This window comes from Hippocampus guttulatus, chromosome 3 (assembly GCF_054856545.1).
Source record: "Hippocampus guttulatus isolate MCC_2025c chromosome 3, RoL_Hgut_1.0, whole genome shotgun sequence".
NCBI classification, from domain to species: Eukaryota; Metazoa; Chordata; class Actinopteri; order Syngnathiformes; family Syngnathidae; genus Hippocampus; species Hippocampus guttulatus.
Genome location: NC_141263.1, coordinates 3,539,309 through 3,554,167, shown reverse-complemented (window position 1 = coordinate 3,554,167; position 14,859 = coordinate 3,539,309). Strand labels below are relative to the sequence as shown.

The 14,859-nt window shown below is 40.5% G+C and overlaps 1 protein-coding gene across 9 annotated transcripts in view; it reads left to right on the top strand.

Annotated features, from left to right (window-relative positions):
• The window catches only part of LOC147207159 (serine/threonine-protein kinase BRSK2-like), a 117,844-nt gene that overhangs the window by 86,367 nt on the left and 16,618 nt on the right, over positions 1 to 14,859 (top strand). For 3 of the 9 annotated variants that reach the window (XM_086106285.1, XM_086106283.1, XM_086106279.1), the window contains exons 8-14: positions 6,277 to 6,423; positions 6,715 to 6,746; positions 7,414 to 7,578; positions 7,729 to 7,826; positions 8,868 to 9,021; positions 10,415 to 10,474; positions 14,273 to 14,333. In XM_086106285.1, the coding sequence (XP_085962411.1) occupies positions 6,277 to 6,423; positions 6,715 to 6,746; positions 7,414 to 7,578; positions 7,729 to 7,826; positions 8,868 to 9,021; positions 10,415 to 10,474; positions 14,273 to 14,333 (717 nt within the window). The remainder of the gene's footprint in view (positions 1 to 6,276; positions 6,424 to 6,714; positions 6,747 to 7,413; positions 7,579 to 7,728; positions 7,827 to 8,867; positions 9,022 to 10,414; positions 10,475 to 14,272; positions 14,334 to 14,859) is intronic. The other 6 variants (XM_086106286.1, XM_086106280.1, XM_086106288.1 and 3 more) reach the window with 3 other exon arrangements.

Genomic DNA, 14,859 nt, shown 5'->3' with positions numbered 1-14,859 from the left:
AATGAGGATCAAGCGGTTCGGAAAATGGATGGATGGATATTACAGTATTTTCATTCTGTGCTGATATCATCTTGGGCCAAATGTTTCTGCAATTAAATTTGATTGTGGTTTCAGCAATTTGCATTATGGGAACTGAAAAGGAAATCCTCTTGAATGGCATATACTGTGTAGTGCAGCGTTCAAGTAGTTAGCAAATCCGCCTCACACTTTGGAGGTTGGGGCTCTGAATCGTGACTTGCATCAGTTTTCTCTGGGTATGCTGACTTCTCCGCAGAGTCCAAAAACTTATTTGGTTAATTGAAGACTCTTAAGTTGTTCTTAGTTTTGAATGAGTGTGCGTGTGCGTGTGCGTGTGCGTGTGCGTGTGCGTGTGCGTGTGCGTGTGTGTGTGTGTGTGCGTTTGCATGTAATGAAAAATAATATATTGCATTAAATTATGTTCCCCATTAGTTCAATGGTCGATGCTTTACATTGGTGTTCTTTTTAAAATCCAATAATTGTCATTGATGGACATATTTTCTGTTCAAAAACTTTACATTCAAAATGCAATTGTGTTTGGCTCCAATAAATTCATCAGAAGTTATCCAGTTCTTTTCCGACTTTGCCACGGATTCGATTGTAGGAACACATCTGATATGCAGTTATGACACCATACACCGAGGTAATTTTATAATCGAGGCTTTCATAACAGCCATCCGTCCATTTTCTGATCGATCTATCTTCACACGGGCCGCGGGCCTGCCGCAGCCTGTCCCAGTTGTCTTCTGGCAAGAGGTGGGGTACAACCCGAACTGGTTGCCAGCCAATCGGAGGGCACACATAGACAAACAACCACTGCTTTCATATTATATTTAATATAAGTAGGCCAATATATGTTTTCTTTTAAACAATAAACTTGAAATTATCTTGAATATTCTTTTTGTTTTTATTGCTATCACATTGTTGAATAGTGTGGAATTGATTGAAGCAAAATGAAAAGCTTTGAAAATATTCAAAAGTGTCATCTTTACCTGATTTGAAACATGTTTCAACGGAGGTAAACATTGAAATAGGCTCATGTTCTATTTTGTGTTCATATTTTTATATCAGACTCCAGAGGAGTAGTACCTCACCAATCATGAACTTAATACTGTCAAGAAATGGACACCGGTCTCAAGGTGTACATAATGTCATTTATTTTAAATTGGGGGAAAAAAAGCCCATTGTGGTGTTTTTGTACATAACTGCAGTGAAGAAATAGGAATGGCAGTCATTTTATTGTAAATTGCTCTTATTGGTTTCGCGGCGCAAATGATCATGGTCGATGTGGTTCACAATGCGGTGTTCTGCTGGTCACATGAATAACACTTAATATCAAGGCACTCATTGCCAATTCACACATTGTGAGTCGAATAAATATGTGGAGAGTAGCTCAAAGGTGTTTCCTTCCCCTTCATCTGGCAATTAGAGTGGGTCCTAAACAGCAACTCATTCATTCATTTTCAGCACCGGTTCTCCTCATGAGGGCCGTGGTGGCGTGCTGGAGCCCACCCCAGCTGATTTCGGGCTAAAGGCAGCAGCCCGAACTGGTTGCCAGTCAGTCACAGGGCACTTATAGAAACGGACAACCATTCACACCCGCAGCAACATATCACTGATTGTGAACCGATCCCACGTTGCCAGCACACAAGGCAGGCGAGTGTACCGCTACACTATCAGCAACTTATTGGTCTTAACCATTGGTGGCCAAAACATGCATAGCAGTAATTCAAATTAAAGTGTGTAATAAACTAACCACCAGAAGGTTGTGGAACTGCTCAAATGGAACACAGTCTGGCCCTCGGAGCAGATGTCGTGGCTCTTTTAATATTGCGATATTGTGATTTTTTTTTCCTTTATCTTTAACATAACTAGTAATTTCTGCATGGCAAGAAGAAGTTTAGTATAATCAACGATTATACTAAACTTCTTCTTTAAGATATGATTATTAATCATATCTTAATCCATGATTATTAATCATATCTTAATGATTATTAATCATATCTTAATGGCGGACATGAGAGTTGTGTGAGACATGACTGTTGAGGAAAGATTGTGGTCACACTGTTCAAAAAAAGCGTTGTGATTGTATTACTATTTGTTCTCAGACCACACACACATACTTCATTTTGGAAAATAAAGGTGACGTCAAAAGGAAACGCCTGCAGTCGTTTGTGACTTGCAATTGCAACAATTAAGTTTCATGTCTATTTTTATATCACAAAGATGCACCTTACACAACATCAAAACACTGTAATTCACACACACAAAAAAAAAAATAGAGTGCTCTCGTTGACGTGCCGTGCCCTAACAGCATGTTTACTTGAGCATGTTATGTCCTGGAGCACTGAAGTCTTGTTTTATCCATCCATCCATCCATCCATTATGCGAGCCGCTTATCCTCACGAGGGTCGCCGGTGTGCTGGAGTTTACCCCAGCTGTATTCAGGCAGTAGGTGGGGTGAACCCTGAAATGGTTGCTAGCCAATCACAGGGCACACATAGAGCAGTGCAGGTTGTGGGTTCAATCCCGGCTCCGGCCTTTCTGTGTGGAGTTTGCGTGTTCTCCACAGGCCTTTTCTCCAGGTACTCAGGTTTACTCCCACATTCCAAAAGCATGTATGGCAGGCTGATTGAACACTCTAAATTGTCCCAAAATTGTCCTTAGGTGTGACTGTAAGCGCAAATGTTTGTTCTGTGTGTGCCCTGCGATTGGCTGGCAACCAGTTCAGGGTGTACCCTGCCTACTGCCCGAAGGCCGCTGGGATAGGCTCCAGCACCCCCGAGTGTTAGGATAAAGCAGATCGGAAAATGGATGGATGGATGGGAGTAAACCAGAGTAACCTGCACCCCTGGACTGTGAGGCAGACGTGCTAAACAGTTGACCACTTTGCTGACATGTTATACTTTATATATAACCTTGTTTTATAAAGTCACTGGCAAAAATGTTCTGTTTTAGATTACGCCATGCAGTCACTGACCACAACAGTTGATTATCAGGCCAAATGATCATGTTCAGATGTCATCCACATAATGCTTATAAATGTGATATGACAAGTATCTAAAACAACATGATATGGCAAAAATATTTTTGTGGATTTTGTTATAAGGGTTAATGAACATCTCAGTTGCCAAAAATCAAAATTTTCTGGCTATTCCTTGATGGGTCAGGCATTACAGGGCTAAAAGCTAGACTTTAAAAATGAGATACATTTTAAAGACCAATCAATCTGGTGCAGTTCAATACTGCTCTCTTGCAAGCTGAAGCAATACGAAAAATGAAAAGTATACTTCGCCATCGTCACCAGTACCACAGTGGATACACAAGACAGGTGGGAACACAAGCCTAACTTTCTAATTATGCTTCCTATTGAATTATACCTTCTAACAGTGAAACATCTCCAGTAACAGTCGATGATGGTCAAGCATGGTGAACGAGTCTTTGGCGAATATTCGCGTGAATTTTCCTGAAGCACACACAAAGTAAAATGGCTCCAATGAAAAAAGATCACAGCAAATGTTTTCTTCGCATCGCTGCACCAACTTTTTCAATGACAATTTAGTTGTGGGAGATGCATGTTACGTAAAGTGCAATCTGAATGTGTTTCATTTTGATTATACAATCAGTGTCAGTGGCCATCTGGCTCTGTTCTGCTCATTTTATTGACGTCACCAAGTAATCTCCTCAGCTGGAGAGCACAGAGTCACAGACCTGCTTCATCATCACTGGCACTGATGACCGATATCTCTTACACACAGCATCCTCTTTGTCAAAGTTCAACTAATCCATCAATGAGCATCTGACAGCCTATTTCCATGAAAACAGAAGGTTGCTTTTGTGTGTGCTTGTAAAATTACACTGCCTCTATACCTCTAAAGTCCCCCAACGACTGTCGGCCAGGCTTCCACTGGATCATTTTAAGTAAGGGCTGGAGTTTCCATGTTTGACCTAGTTGCATCACAACTTCTGGCACTGATGACGTCAATGAGCTACAGGAGTGTGAATTTGTGTGTCTGTGCAATTCTCCCGTAGAATGATGATCATCTACGCTGTTTCAGATATCCATTCAAATAATAGTGTCAATTTTAAGTGATGTTGAAGTAAGACTTTTGGACTCACTGTTCAACAGCCATAGAACCAGGAAAATTGTATTGTATCCTACATAGGGTGCACCGCATTATAAGGTGCATAGAATGGAAACTACAATAGTGGCTGAGGTTGCATTATGCATCCACTCGATGAAGCTACACTAAAGGGAATACTGTACAATACAATACAGCTTTATTTATATCGCACTTTCACAACCGCTGCACCTCTAACAAAGCACTTTAGAGAACATTTAAAATTCTGCGTCCAAGAAATCAGAATATTGACCCATATATAAGGTGCATTGGATGATTAAGCGCACTGTTGGCTTTTGAGAAAATGTAGTGCTTTTATGTGCACCCCATAGTGCGGAAAATATGGTGTGTGTGTGTGTGTGTGTGTGTGTAAGGTGGCCCGGTGATCGAGTGGTTAGCATGTCTCCCTCACAGTGCAGTGCAGAGGTACAGGCTTCGATTCCAGCTCCAGCCTTCCTGTTTGCATGTTCTCCCTGTGCCTATGTGGGTTTTCTCCAGGTACTCTGATTTCCTCCCACATTCCAAAAACATGCATGGCAGGCTGATTGACACTCTAAATTGTCCCTCGGTGTGCGTGTGAGCGTGGATGGTTGTTTGTCTCTGTGTGCCCTGCGATTGGCTGGCAACCAGTTCAGGGTGTCCCCCGCCTACTGCCCAAAGACGGCTGGGATAGGCTCCAGCACCCCTGCAACCCTTGTGATGGATGGATGGATATTTCCAATTTGAAGACTCAATTGGAATTTCAAATTAACTGCAAGTAATCAAAAAAAATGGAATGACAAAATTGACAAATGTTATATTACAAGACTGTCCCCATTTAAAGTTAATTATTGCAATTTTTTCAAGTCGAAATACTGTTTTGATCTTAACTTTCTTTCATAAACGTGCATGTGAAATATTGCATTTACATCCCAGGAAAACTAAATGTTCATCTAATTGGCAGCACCAACTACAAAAATACATAAAAAAATATTTTCAGTTAGAAACAAGTTTCGATTGCTTTCATATCAAAGAAACAGTCTAATACAGGGGTGCCCACACTTTTTGGACCGAAGATCTACTTTTCGATCAACTAACCTCCCGGGATCTACCATTACCGGCACGCACACGCGCGCGCGCACGCACGCACGCACGCACACACGCACGCCATGATGAGAAACAGCCTGAAACTGAGGCATGCGATGCACTTTTGCAGCCTGTTAACTATCGTAGCTCGCACGTACCATTTTCAAGTGCTTCCCTGGGCCCTCCTAGATTCCTATTCTTTTCTTTGCCCTCGGTGAATTGTACACGAAGCAAACTCTGAATGAGAATAATGACGATAAAAGATAGACCGCAACAGCTCTGATCACAAGCTGCAATTGCAGACTGCTGAGAGCTAACAACTTCCGGTGACGTAATCACGCGCCGCCGTAAATTCAAGATTTACCTGCTTTATTTTTAAAACATTTTTTGGTGAAAATGAGACTGATAGGATGATTAGGGTGCGGTGTACATTAACACAAAAAAATATATTACTAACATGTACAAAGACACACAAATGGTTGTTTGTTTTTTTTCTCCTCGACACTCCTCGGATCTACTTGGGACCTGTCTTAGATCTACCGGTAGATCAGGATCGACCGAATGGGCACCCCTGGTCTAATACATTAAGCTGTAATTTATGTTGTTCCTCTTGAGGAGCCACTCATGTTTTCTTGTTTCTTTTAGACTGGCATCATTTACAGTCACACAAATAGACCACTGTTAATGTAAACTTTATAGCAAGTTGACATGCTGTGGAACTCATTTTTTAAGCTGTCATATGAAATTTGTACCAGTCGAGGGTCTTGCCAGACATATAACCGCATACATATGCAGCCAGAGGTATACTCTCCCAGTTTGCATGACACACGCCATGCGGTTTCCGTGACAGTTATCTGGAGTGGCACCTGGTGGTCAAAACAGGGTGGCACATCATCACCCCAACCCCACCGCAAACCTCCCACCTCCACCCCCCATATCCGGCAGTGCTAGTGAAGTATGTAAATAACTTGGTAGCACACGGGGAATGCCGCTCTATTTACATTGAATAATGAAAATAAGGACAGTACATGTAATGCACCGTTAATTTGAGTTTTCCACTTTTAATCACCAGGGCGCTTTGCCTTTTGATGATGACAACTTGAGGAATCTTTTGGAGAAGGTGAAACTCGGAGTTTTCCACATGCCTCACTTCATCCCGCCAGAATGCCAAAACCTCCTTCAGGGCATGATTGAAGTGGACGCTTCGAAGAGACTGACGGTAAGCCACGCATGATCATCACTCTACCACCTGAGACGTGCCAACAAATAACTCATTAGCTCACTTTCAGTTGTTTACAGCTCATAATTCAATTTAGGTTATTCGGGCAAAATATACAATTTGGAGACAAAGCTGCTGCACCCTAAAATCATTGTCAATTATCAGTGTGATCAGGTTCAAATATGGAACTACATTCATCATAAATCATTAGAAATTACGATTAACACATTTCAAATGGCGCCTTATGGTTCAGTTAATCGTTGTCTTTGTTTTTTCTCTGTTGTGTTGCAGTTAGAGCAGATCCAGAAGCATTCGTGGTACCTGTAAGTAAATCAACCATGCTAAAATATAATGAGCATATTGAATGTTACTGGAGGACATGTATCACTATTTTAAATTCTTGTTACATCTGTTATTCAGTTGTCAACTGTAGTTTGAAGTGGCCTAAAACATTTTGCACTACCCGACAACTGTATTTAAATCAAACTTAGTATCCCAGCATGGGTCCACTATATTGCACCCCAACATGTGCGTGTCAACAGCATTCCGGTGACATTGTCGGGCCACCACGTCGTAGTTATAGTTTCTGTGGAAGGGCCATTAAGACTGTGAACCCAAATAAATGATTTATGATTGTCATAAACTCAACAAATTGAGGAAAAGCTCATTTATATAAAAGGGGGCAACAAAAGATGCTTGCATTAATGCCATGTTTTTCAAAGTGAAGGCAATTTGTAATTTTGGTATTTTAGCAAGAAACATGAAGTCGCTGCACATGGTTTGCTTACGTGGGCCACATCAAATTATGTGGCGTGGCCGGATCAGGCCCCCGTGCTTTACATTTGACATCTTCGACTTTGAGTGACAAGTGACACAAACAACAGCAAGATGTTGCAGCCTAACGTGGCTACCAAATCTGGGCTAATGACTGACACTGAAAGCAGTTTGGGGCTACGGTGAGTGAGTTGCACTGTACGTGTTGTGTTGTAGCGCTGGAAAAAATGAGCCTGAGCCCGAGCAGCCCGTCCCCAGGAAAGTGGCCATCAGGATGCTGGCTACAGCGGAAGAGATCGACCCAGATGTCCTGGAGAGTATGCATTCCCTTGGCTGCTTCAGGGATAAGGACAAGCTGACCAAAGACCTACTGTCTGATGAGTGAGTGAGAAGTCAACATGCAACTTGCTTGGCATAGGGGTCATTGATGCGCCAGTCACACAACTCCCTCCGCTTGAATACGCATTGTGTTGTCATGTCAACTGTCATACCAGCATGCACTTCGCCTCTTTGCCTTCCCTCTCTCCTTAGTGACAATCAGGAAAAGATGATCTACTTCCTTCTCCTTGACCGCAAGGAAAGATACCCAAGCCACGAGGACCAGAACCTTCCTCCACGCAATGAAATCGGTATGGCTCATCCAAACGGAAATACAAACATGATATTCATGGTGTACGGAAGACGTGGTTTAAACTCCAAATGCTCTTTGGATTTCATCCTGTGTCATCAGTATACGTTTGGCTGAGTTTGTTGATTTGAAACAGTGAGATTTTTACAATGTACACATTTAATGGTAAGGTCTATTCAAGGATTATCTTATTTTATTCATCTATTTACAGGCACTTAGTTTCTTTAGTCAACTGCTAACTATGGAAATCTTCACTGTAACTCTTACTACTTATACATCATACGCACAGAGAGCGAATCAGATTATTGATTCAATTATCATGTATGCTGCCATTGTTGAGCCTTTTAATTGGGCTTTTGGGGTATTACGTCCTCCAAAAAACCTTGGTAAAATGTATTTACATTTGGCACCTTCTGATTGCATGTAAACCAGTTCAGGGTGTCCCCCGCCTACTGCCCGAAGACAGCTGGGATAGGCTCCAGCACTCCTGCGACCCTTGTGAGGATGAGCGGATTGGAAGATGAATGAATGAATGAATGAATGATTGCATGTAATGACGCTTACATTTTGAAACTGTCACTGTGTTTTATACAATTCTCATACTTGTCCAAACTATTTACTTTCTTAGTCTCAACCCAACGCAATTTTTATTTATAGAGCACTTTAAAACAACCACTGCTGCATAGGTGTATAGGAGCGGAGAAGCTCAGAGAGAGAGGTAAGTTGGGGCGAGTCCATTTAAAGATTTGAAAACAAATAATAGGATCTGAAAAAGAAAAAGAATCTAAAATGTATAGGGAACCAGTGTAGGGATGCCAGAGTAGAAGTTATGTGCTCCCTCTTTCGAGTACCAGTCAAGAGGTGAGCAGCAGCATTTTGGACCAACTGGAGACGCTTAATGGAGGATTGTCTGACTCCAAAGTAAAGTGCATTACAGTAATCCAGCCGTGATGTGACAAAAGCATGAGTTACTGTTTCAAAGTGCTCATGAGAAAGGAGAGGTTTTACTTTAGTCACTCACTGAACTCGGAATTGTGCTCAGCAGACCCTCCCAGGAAGCGTGTGGACTCACCCATGCTTAGCCGTCATGGGAAGCGGCGACCAGAGAGGAAGTCGATGGAGGTGCTTAGCGTCACAGAGGGAGGATCACCCGTCCCCGTACGGCGAGCCATCGACATGGCAACTCATGGTCAAAGGTAGGAGACTCAGCGTTTGACTTTCGTTCTCTCTTTTCACCTTCACAGAAAGTTCTTAACATTGTCATTATTTAAGATACCGTATTGGCCCGAATATAAGACGGCCCTGATTATAAGACGACCCCCTCTTTTTCAAGACTCAAGTTTGAAAAAATAGTTTTTGAGCACCAAATTAATTTTTATACAGAAAATAATTACAGTACATCTGAAACAAATGATTATAACAATATATTTGAGAGAAAAAGCATGTAATTTTGCCTCATTCAAATCTTAATATCTGAACATTTAAATATGTAAACTAAAGTGCAATCGCATTCGTAACTGAATGGCTTCTGGTTTTTGAAATGCAAATTAAATCATAACTTCTCCTCAGCTGCCGGTTAACCTGGCCGAACTTCGTCGCACTTTTCTCCAGATTGTCGCAACGTTTCTCCATTTTCTGTTATCTCTTCCATTATTTTCTTCTCTTTTCTTTCTTACTGCTATTTTTTTATTTTTCTTCTTCGTGCTACTGCTCTTTTTATTTTTATTCTTCGTGACAGGGGTTCGCTTTGGCCTGGGGAGTCAAGTTCAGCATTCGCTTCAATGGTATCTGGTTCCATCTCGCGTCGTGAATGGGTATAATGTCTGGACCCCGAATATAAGACGACCCCCACTTTTTCAGTCTTATTTCAATGCAAAAAACACCGTCTTATATTCGGGCCAATACGGTAATTGACAATGCCAGAGACTAAAGAGACTTTTATTAACGTCACAACAGGGGAGGCTTTTACTCAAACATAAGAAATACTGGATATTTTTTATATTCATTGATACTTAGACATACAATAGTTGACTGGGAATTTACTCATTCACGTACATGATTAAGAGTGCCAGGAAGGTTCAGTCAGTAGGTCAGAGACTGAGTTCCAAATACTGTATGCCCTGATCCCAAGTCAAACTAATCTGACTTAAAATATTTTTTAAATGACAAAGATCCGGCCCTCTCCGACACCAGTTATTACAGTTTTTAAAAAGTATTCCTAAATCCCATCCAAAATAATGTTATATAGACAGATGCAGTCTGCTTTGAAAACACAATGACCCTTCCCGGTGCCTGCCAATCCTAGTTCATCTCAAAAAGTATCTCGATGTTTTTCCTGATTCGATAGGTCAGCACACGTCATTGTATTTTCAGCTTTCCTCAGCTTTCACCGAGTCAGCAGGATTTTTGTAAGATGTTGTTATTGGTATTATGAGTACGTTTTCATTAAGATTATCATCATCATAATCATCGTTACTATTATCTTGCTCAATATCACAGCGATTGATCGTAGCATTGCATGCTTGTACAGTCGGATTCCTTATATGACAGCCTTTCTGTCTGTTTTTTTTCATCCACCCCCACTTTTAGCAAATCTGTTTTCAGTAAAAGCTTGGATATCACAAACGCTAACTGCAGCAAGGAAGAAAGGTATTGGTCCATTTTCTTCATGATAAAATATTTACTTCTCATTTGATTGGTGTTTTTGTGTGGCGTTCATTTAACCTCTTTTCGTCTGAATTTCATGACTATTTTTCTGTGGTTAAAGCCTCATCAACATACTTAGCATTCACATTTGTGTTACATATTGTGTTTTTCTAAATGTGAATCCTGGTGGAATCGTATCAGTTACAGCAAGGAAGACATTGAAATGTTATTTCTTTTTCTTTTTTTTTTTTTTGACAAACAGACTGAAGCCTCAGTAGTATTGTTGGGCAGTTTATACCACAATGTGTGTTCCTAATGAATTGGATGGATGCCATCTTTACAATGGAATAAGATTTAATGAGCAGCATGGTGCTTAGCGGTACGCAAATCTGCCTCGCAGTTCTGAGTTTCAGAGTTCTGGTCTTGCTCGTGTCGATGCTCCGACTTCCCTCCACATTGCAGATACATGCATGCATTAATTGATTACCTTAAATTGCCCACTGGTGTGAAGGGATTTTGTCTACACGTTTTTGGCACCATGGCTGTATTTTCCAAGATTATCCTGCATTTTCCTGTGCTACCCACCTCGAACCCAAATTATGAAAATCCATTTGGAAAATGTTCTGTCATCTTACCAAGAGATAAACAGACGTCATCAAAATATGAAAAGTCCTAAGCAATAAAGGGACAAACCATAACAAATTAAGAGGTGCAGGAAGTTGTCGTGAATGTTTGTGTGTCCTCTGGGATATTGACTCGTGATGTATTGTTTTCACTTTTCACTTCCTATAAAGCCAAATTGTCCATGAGCAGTTAAATCTACAATTTTTCAACGACATCGGGAGAGCAGTGTCCTGGCAATGAAGGGGAGGAGGAACATGAAAAGTTAATGACACATGAATGAAATATTGAAAAGCTTATGAAGTCAGGAAACAAAAACAACACATAAATCTTGCAGAAATTGTGTGAATCTGCTTGCCCTTATATTGAAAGATAAATTATTAATCTGTTATGTTGTATTTTGTCAATTTATTGTCATTCTTATTTTATTGAAAATATACTCAGAGTTCTATCCAATGAAATTTGTAAACATTTACATTAGCTAGACTATATATTGATATGTTCACTCACCTGCCAAAAGCATTGAAACAGTAAGCACACTTCCAATAACTTTGCTTTCAGAATATGAATAGGAGACAAGAGGTCAATGTTTCATATTTGATTTCCACACATCCATTTGTGATCGCAAACATGCAACCGCACCTGTGAATGTTGTTTCATGCTTTGGCATAAATAGCTTCTTCTGGGATGGGCTCATTAATCTTCAATGATGATGTAAGACATGGTGGCATCAACAAAAGGAACTCAGAAGAGTAGAGGAACATTTTGTCTGTCAATTTAAATCCTCCACCATGGAGAAAGAAAATAATGACTCAAAACACAATGCCAAAACATCAAAGGCGTTCATCAAAGGCAAGTACCATAAGGTAATTACACCGCCCACATCAGCGCATACATTTAGCTTCAAAAGTGATTTCTACCCAACCCCCCCCCCAAAAAAAAAAAACAGGCCACTGTGAAAGCCTTGAAACCATTTTGCCAATATTAAGTCGGAAATTAATCTATTTTAAGTTGATCTGTTCCCTATAATTTTGCTCACAGGCAATGTGCTATCTCCGAAGTCGTGTGTCAAACATAAATGTAAATACCTGAAAAGAAAAGTTGAAATGTTGACCTTTTGTCTTATAACCTCCTTTGACATCAAACCCAAATGCTTTTCATCTACTCATCCATCAAAAATAATAGAATATTTTATATTTTTTCTAACATGGACCAGGTCGTGATGAATAACAGTGATCAATTAACAGTTGAACTTCATTCTCATTTGAGTCGCTGCTGCTCCAAAGATCTGAGATCAGATGTCACTCAAGCCATCAATTGTTTTATTTTTATATTATATATATATATATATATATATATAGAGAGAGAGAGAGAGAGAGAGAGAGAGAGAGAGAGAGAGAGAGAGAGAGAGAGAGAGAGAGAGAGAGAGAGAGAGAGAGAGAGAGAGATCGGGTGGTGTCCGTTCCACATTCAGCTCAGGTCCTCTACCAGAGGCCAGGAAGCTTGAGGATTCTGCGCAGTATCCTTGCTCTTTCCAACACTGCGCCTTTCTGGACTGAGATGTCCGATGTTGTTCCCTCGATCTGTTGCAACCACTCATCCAATTTGCCCCGAGTGCTCTAACCACCACAGGCACGACTGTCACCTTTACCTTCCAGGCTCTCGCCAGCACACTTGTACGTATTAAGAAAAGCCAGACGCCACAGCGTTTAAAATATATACAGTATGTATATATATATATATATATATATATATCTGCATCTATCTATCCATAGATATCTATTTATATATCTACATATATATCTACAGTATATATCTATATATAGATACACAGATGTGTGTGTATATATATATACAGTATATATACACACAGTGAAACTCCTCTAGAACGAAACCTACATAGGCGAAAATACCCCCTTATGTGAAAAAATCTTCATGCATTCACACAATTCCCATTCTTCTGCCCCCCTCCATACGACGAAAAACCCCCTGTTGCGTTATACGAAATCATTTTCTCTGCTCCAGCCTCGCAAAGACATTCACTACAACGAAGTCGTATCCAACAGCGACCTCTACTGCTTCGTTCGAAAAAAGGCAACAGCAACCACCACACTGGTTTACATAGTGAACGATGTTTATTTCGGTCACAGCTGCGAGTTTCCTGGACTCAACATACTCATAGCTGCTCTGCCATTGGCTTACCGAGCATCATCCTGGCCTCCGATTACAAAGAGGGACCTCACTGTCTATGTGTGTAGATACTGAAGCTAGATCCATAGCATCCGATTAGCTGCTCAGAGTAAATTGCTTATGGCTCGACGGACATTCAAATAAACGAACGTTTCCTCGAATGCTTGTTATCATGCTAAAATCACCCACGGGACGCTTCGTAGTCCTCGATGGCCATAGTTAGCTCTCGAAGGCTAAAAACCTTACGCTAACTGGAGCGCTTCTCTCTCATTAGCGCTCCAGTTAGCGTAAGGTTTTTAGCCTTCGAGAGCTAACTATGGCCATTGAGGACTACGAAGCGTCACGTGGCTGGCTTAAAAGTTCATTGCATGCCAGGATATTTGTTATTGTTAGATTCAGATGAGGATGGACGTTGCATTGCTAAAATGGCTACAAAACGGACGTCAAGCAGCTAAGACAAGAAGAGCTCTGATGCTGGAAGAGAGGGTAAAAGTGATCAAAATGAAAGACGGAGCAAGCAAAATCAAAGACATTATCCAAGAAATTGATGTAAGTGAAAGTGAATGCTGATCGTAAATTTTGCAATTTCTTTCCCTTTTTTTCTTTCTACACTGACAATATGAAGTGTCAAATAAGTGTGTGCTCATACTTATGCACTATTGGAATAAAAATAGAGTACACATACGTTTTTGTGTGCGTGTGTGTGGGTGTGTGTGTGCTTACATCTGAGATCAAATTTGCTACAGTGAAAACCCCCTGTTGTGAAAATGTTCTTGCTGCAAACATGATTTCGTTGTAGAGGAGTTTCAATGTGTATATATATATATATATATATATATATATATATGTATATTTTTTTAAACGCTGTGGCATCTGGCTTTTCTTAGTACCTACAAGTGTGCTTTCTGCCTATTTATTTGTGTTCTCTGTCTTACTGAATTTAATAATTCATGCCAGCTGACTTTCATTGTTTTGTGCATATGTGTGTAGGTCACGGTCAATCAGTGGAGCGTCCTCCGGTCTGTCCATCAGTCCACTCAGCAGTCCAAGGGTAAGCGTCTGTCCTTGATACCGATTGGTTTCCTTCAGTGCAGCCTCACTGGCTTGCTACGCTGCCATGCCATGGTGTGCACACACATGCAGATACTTTATTGTATGTAAGCCACTCATCACCAGCTCATAAATGACACTGTCCACCATCAACCTGTGTGACAGGTCAGATTTCTAAGAAGATGTAAGTTGCTTCCGCCTTTTATTGTATAATTTGTCATCAAACAACAAAAACCTCTAATGGTTCAGGATGGTACACGTAACGGTTTTTTGGACCGTAATTTATCGATGTATGTTTAGCACATCAAGAGAACACCTTTTTCTACGTCTGAATGACCTCTTTACTCCGCTTGTCAGTATATCTTGCATTTTGTAGTGCACTGAATATTAGGAATGTGACAATATCCAAATGTCAAAAGACAATATCACCACACAAACCTCACATAAATTATGAAAAAATAATAATCCAGATTATTTTGATTGAGACCTGTTTCACAATAATTTTAACAATTTAGTGATTCTTAACT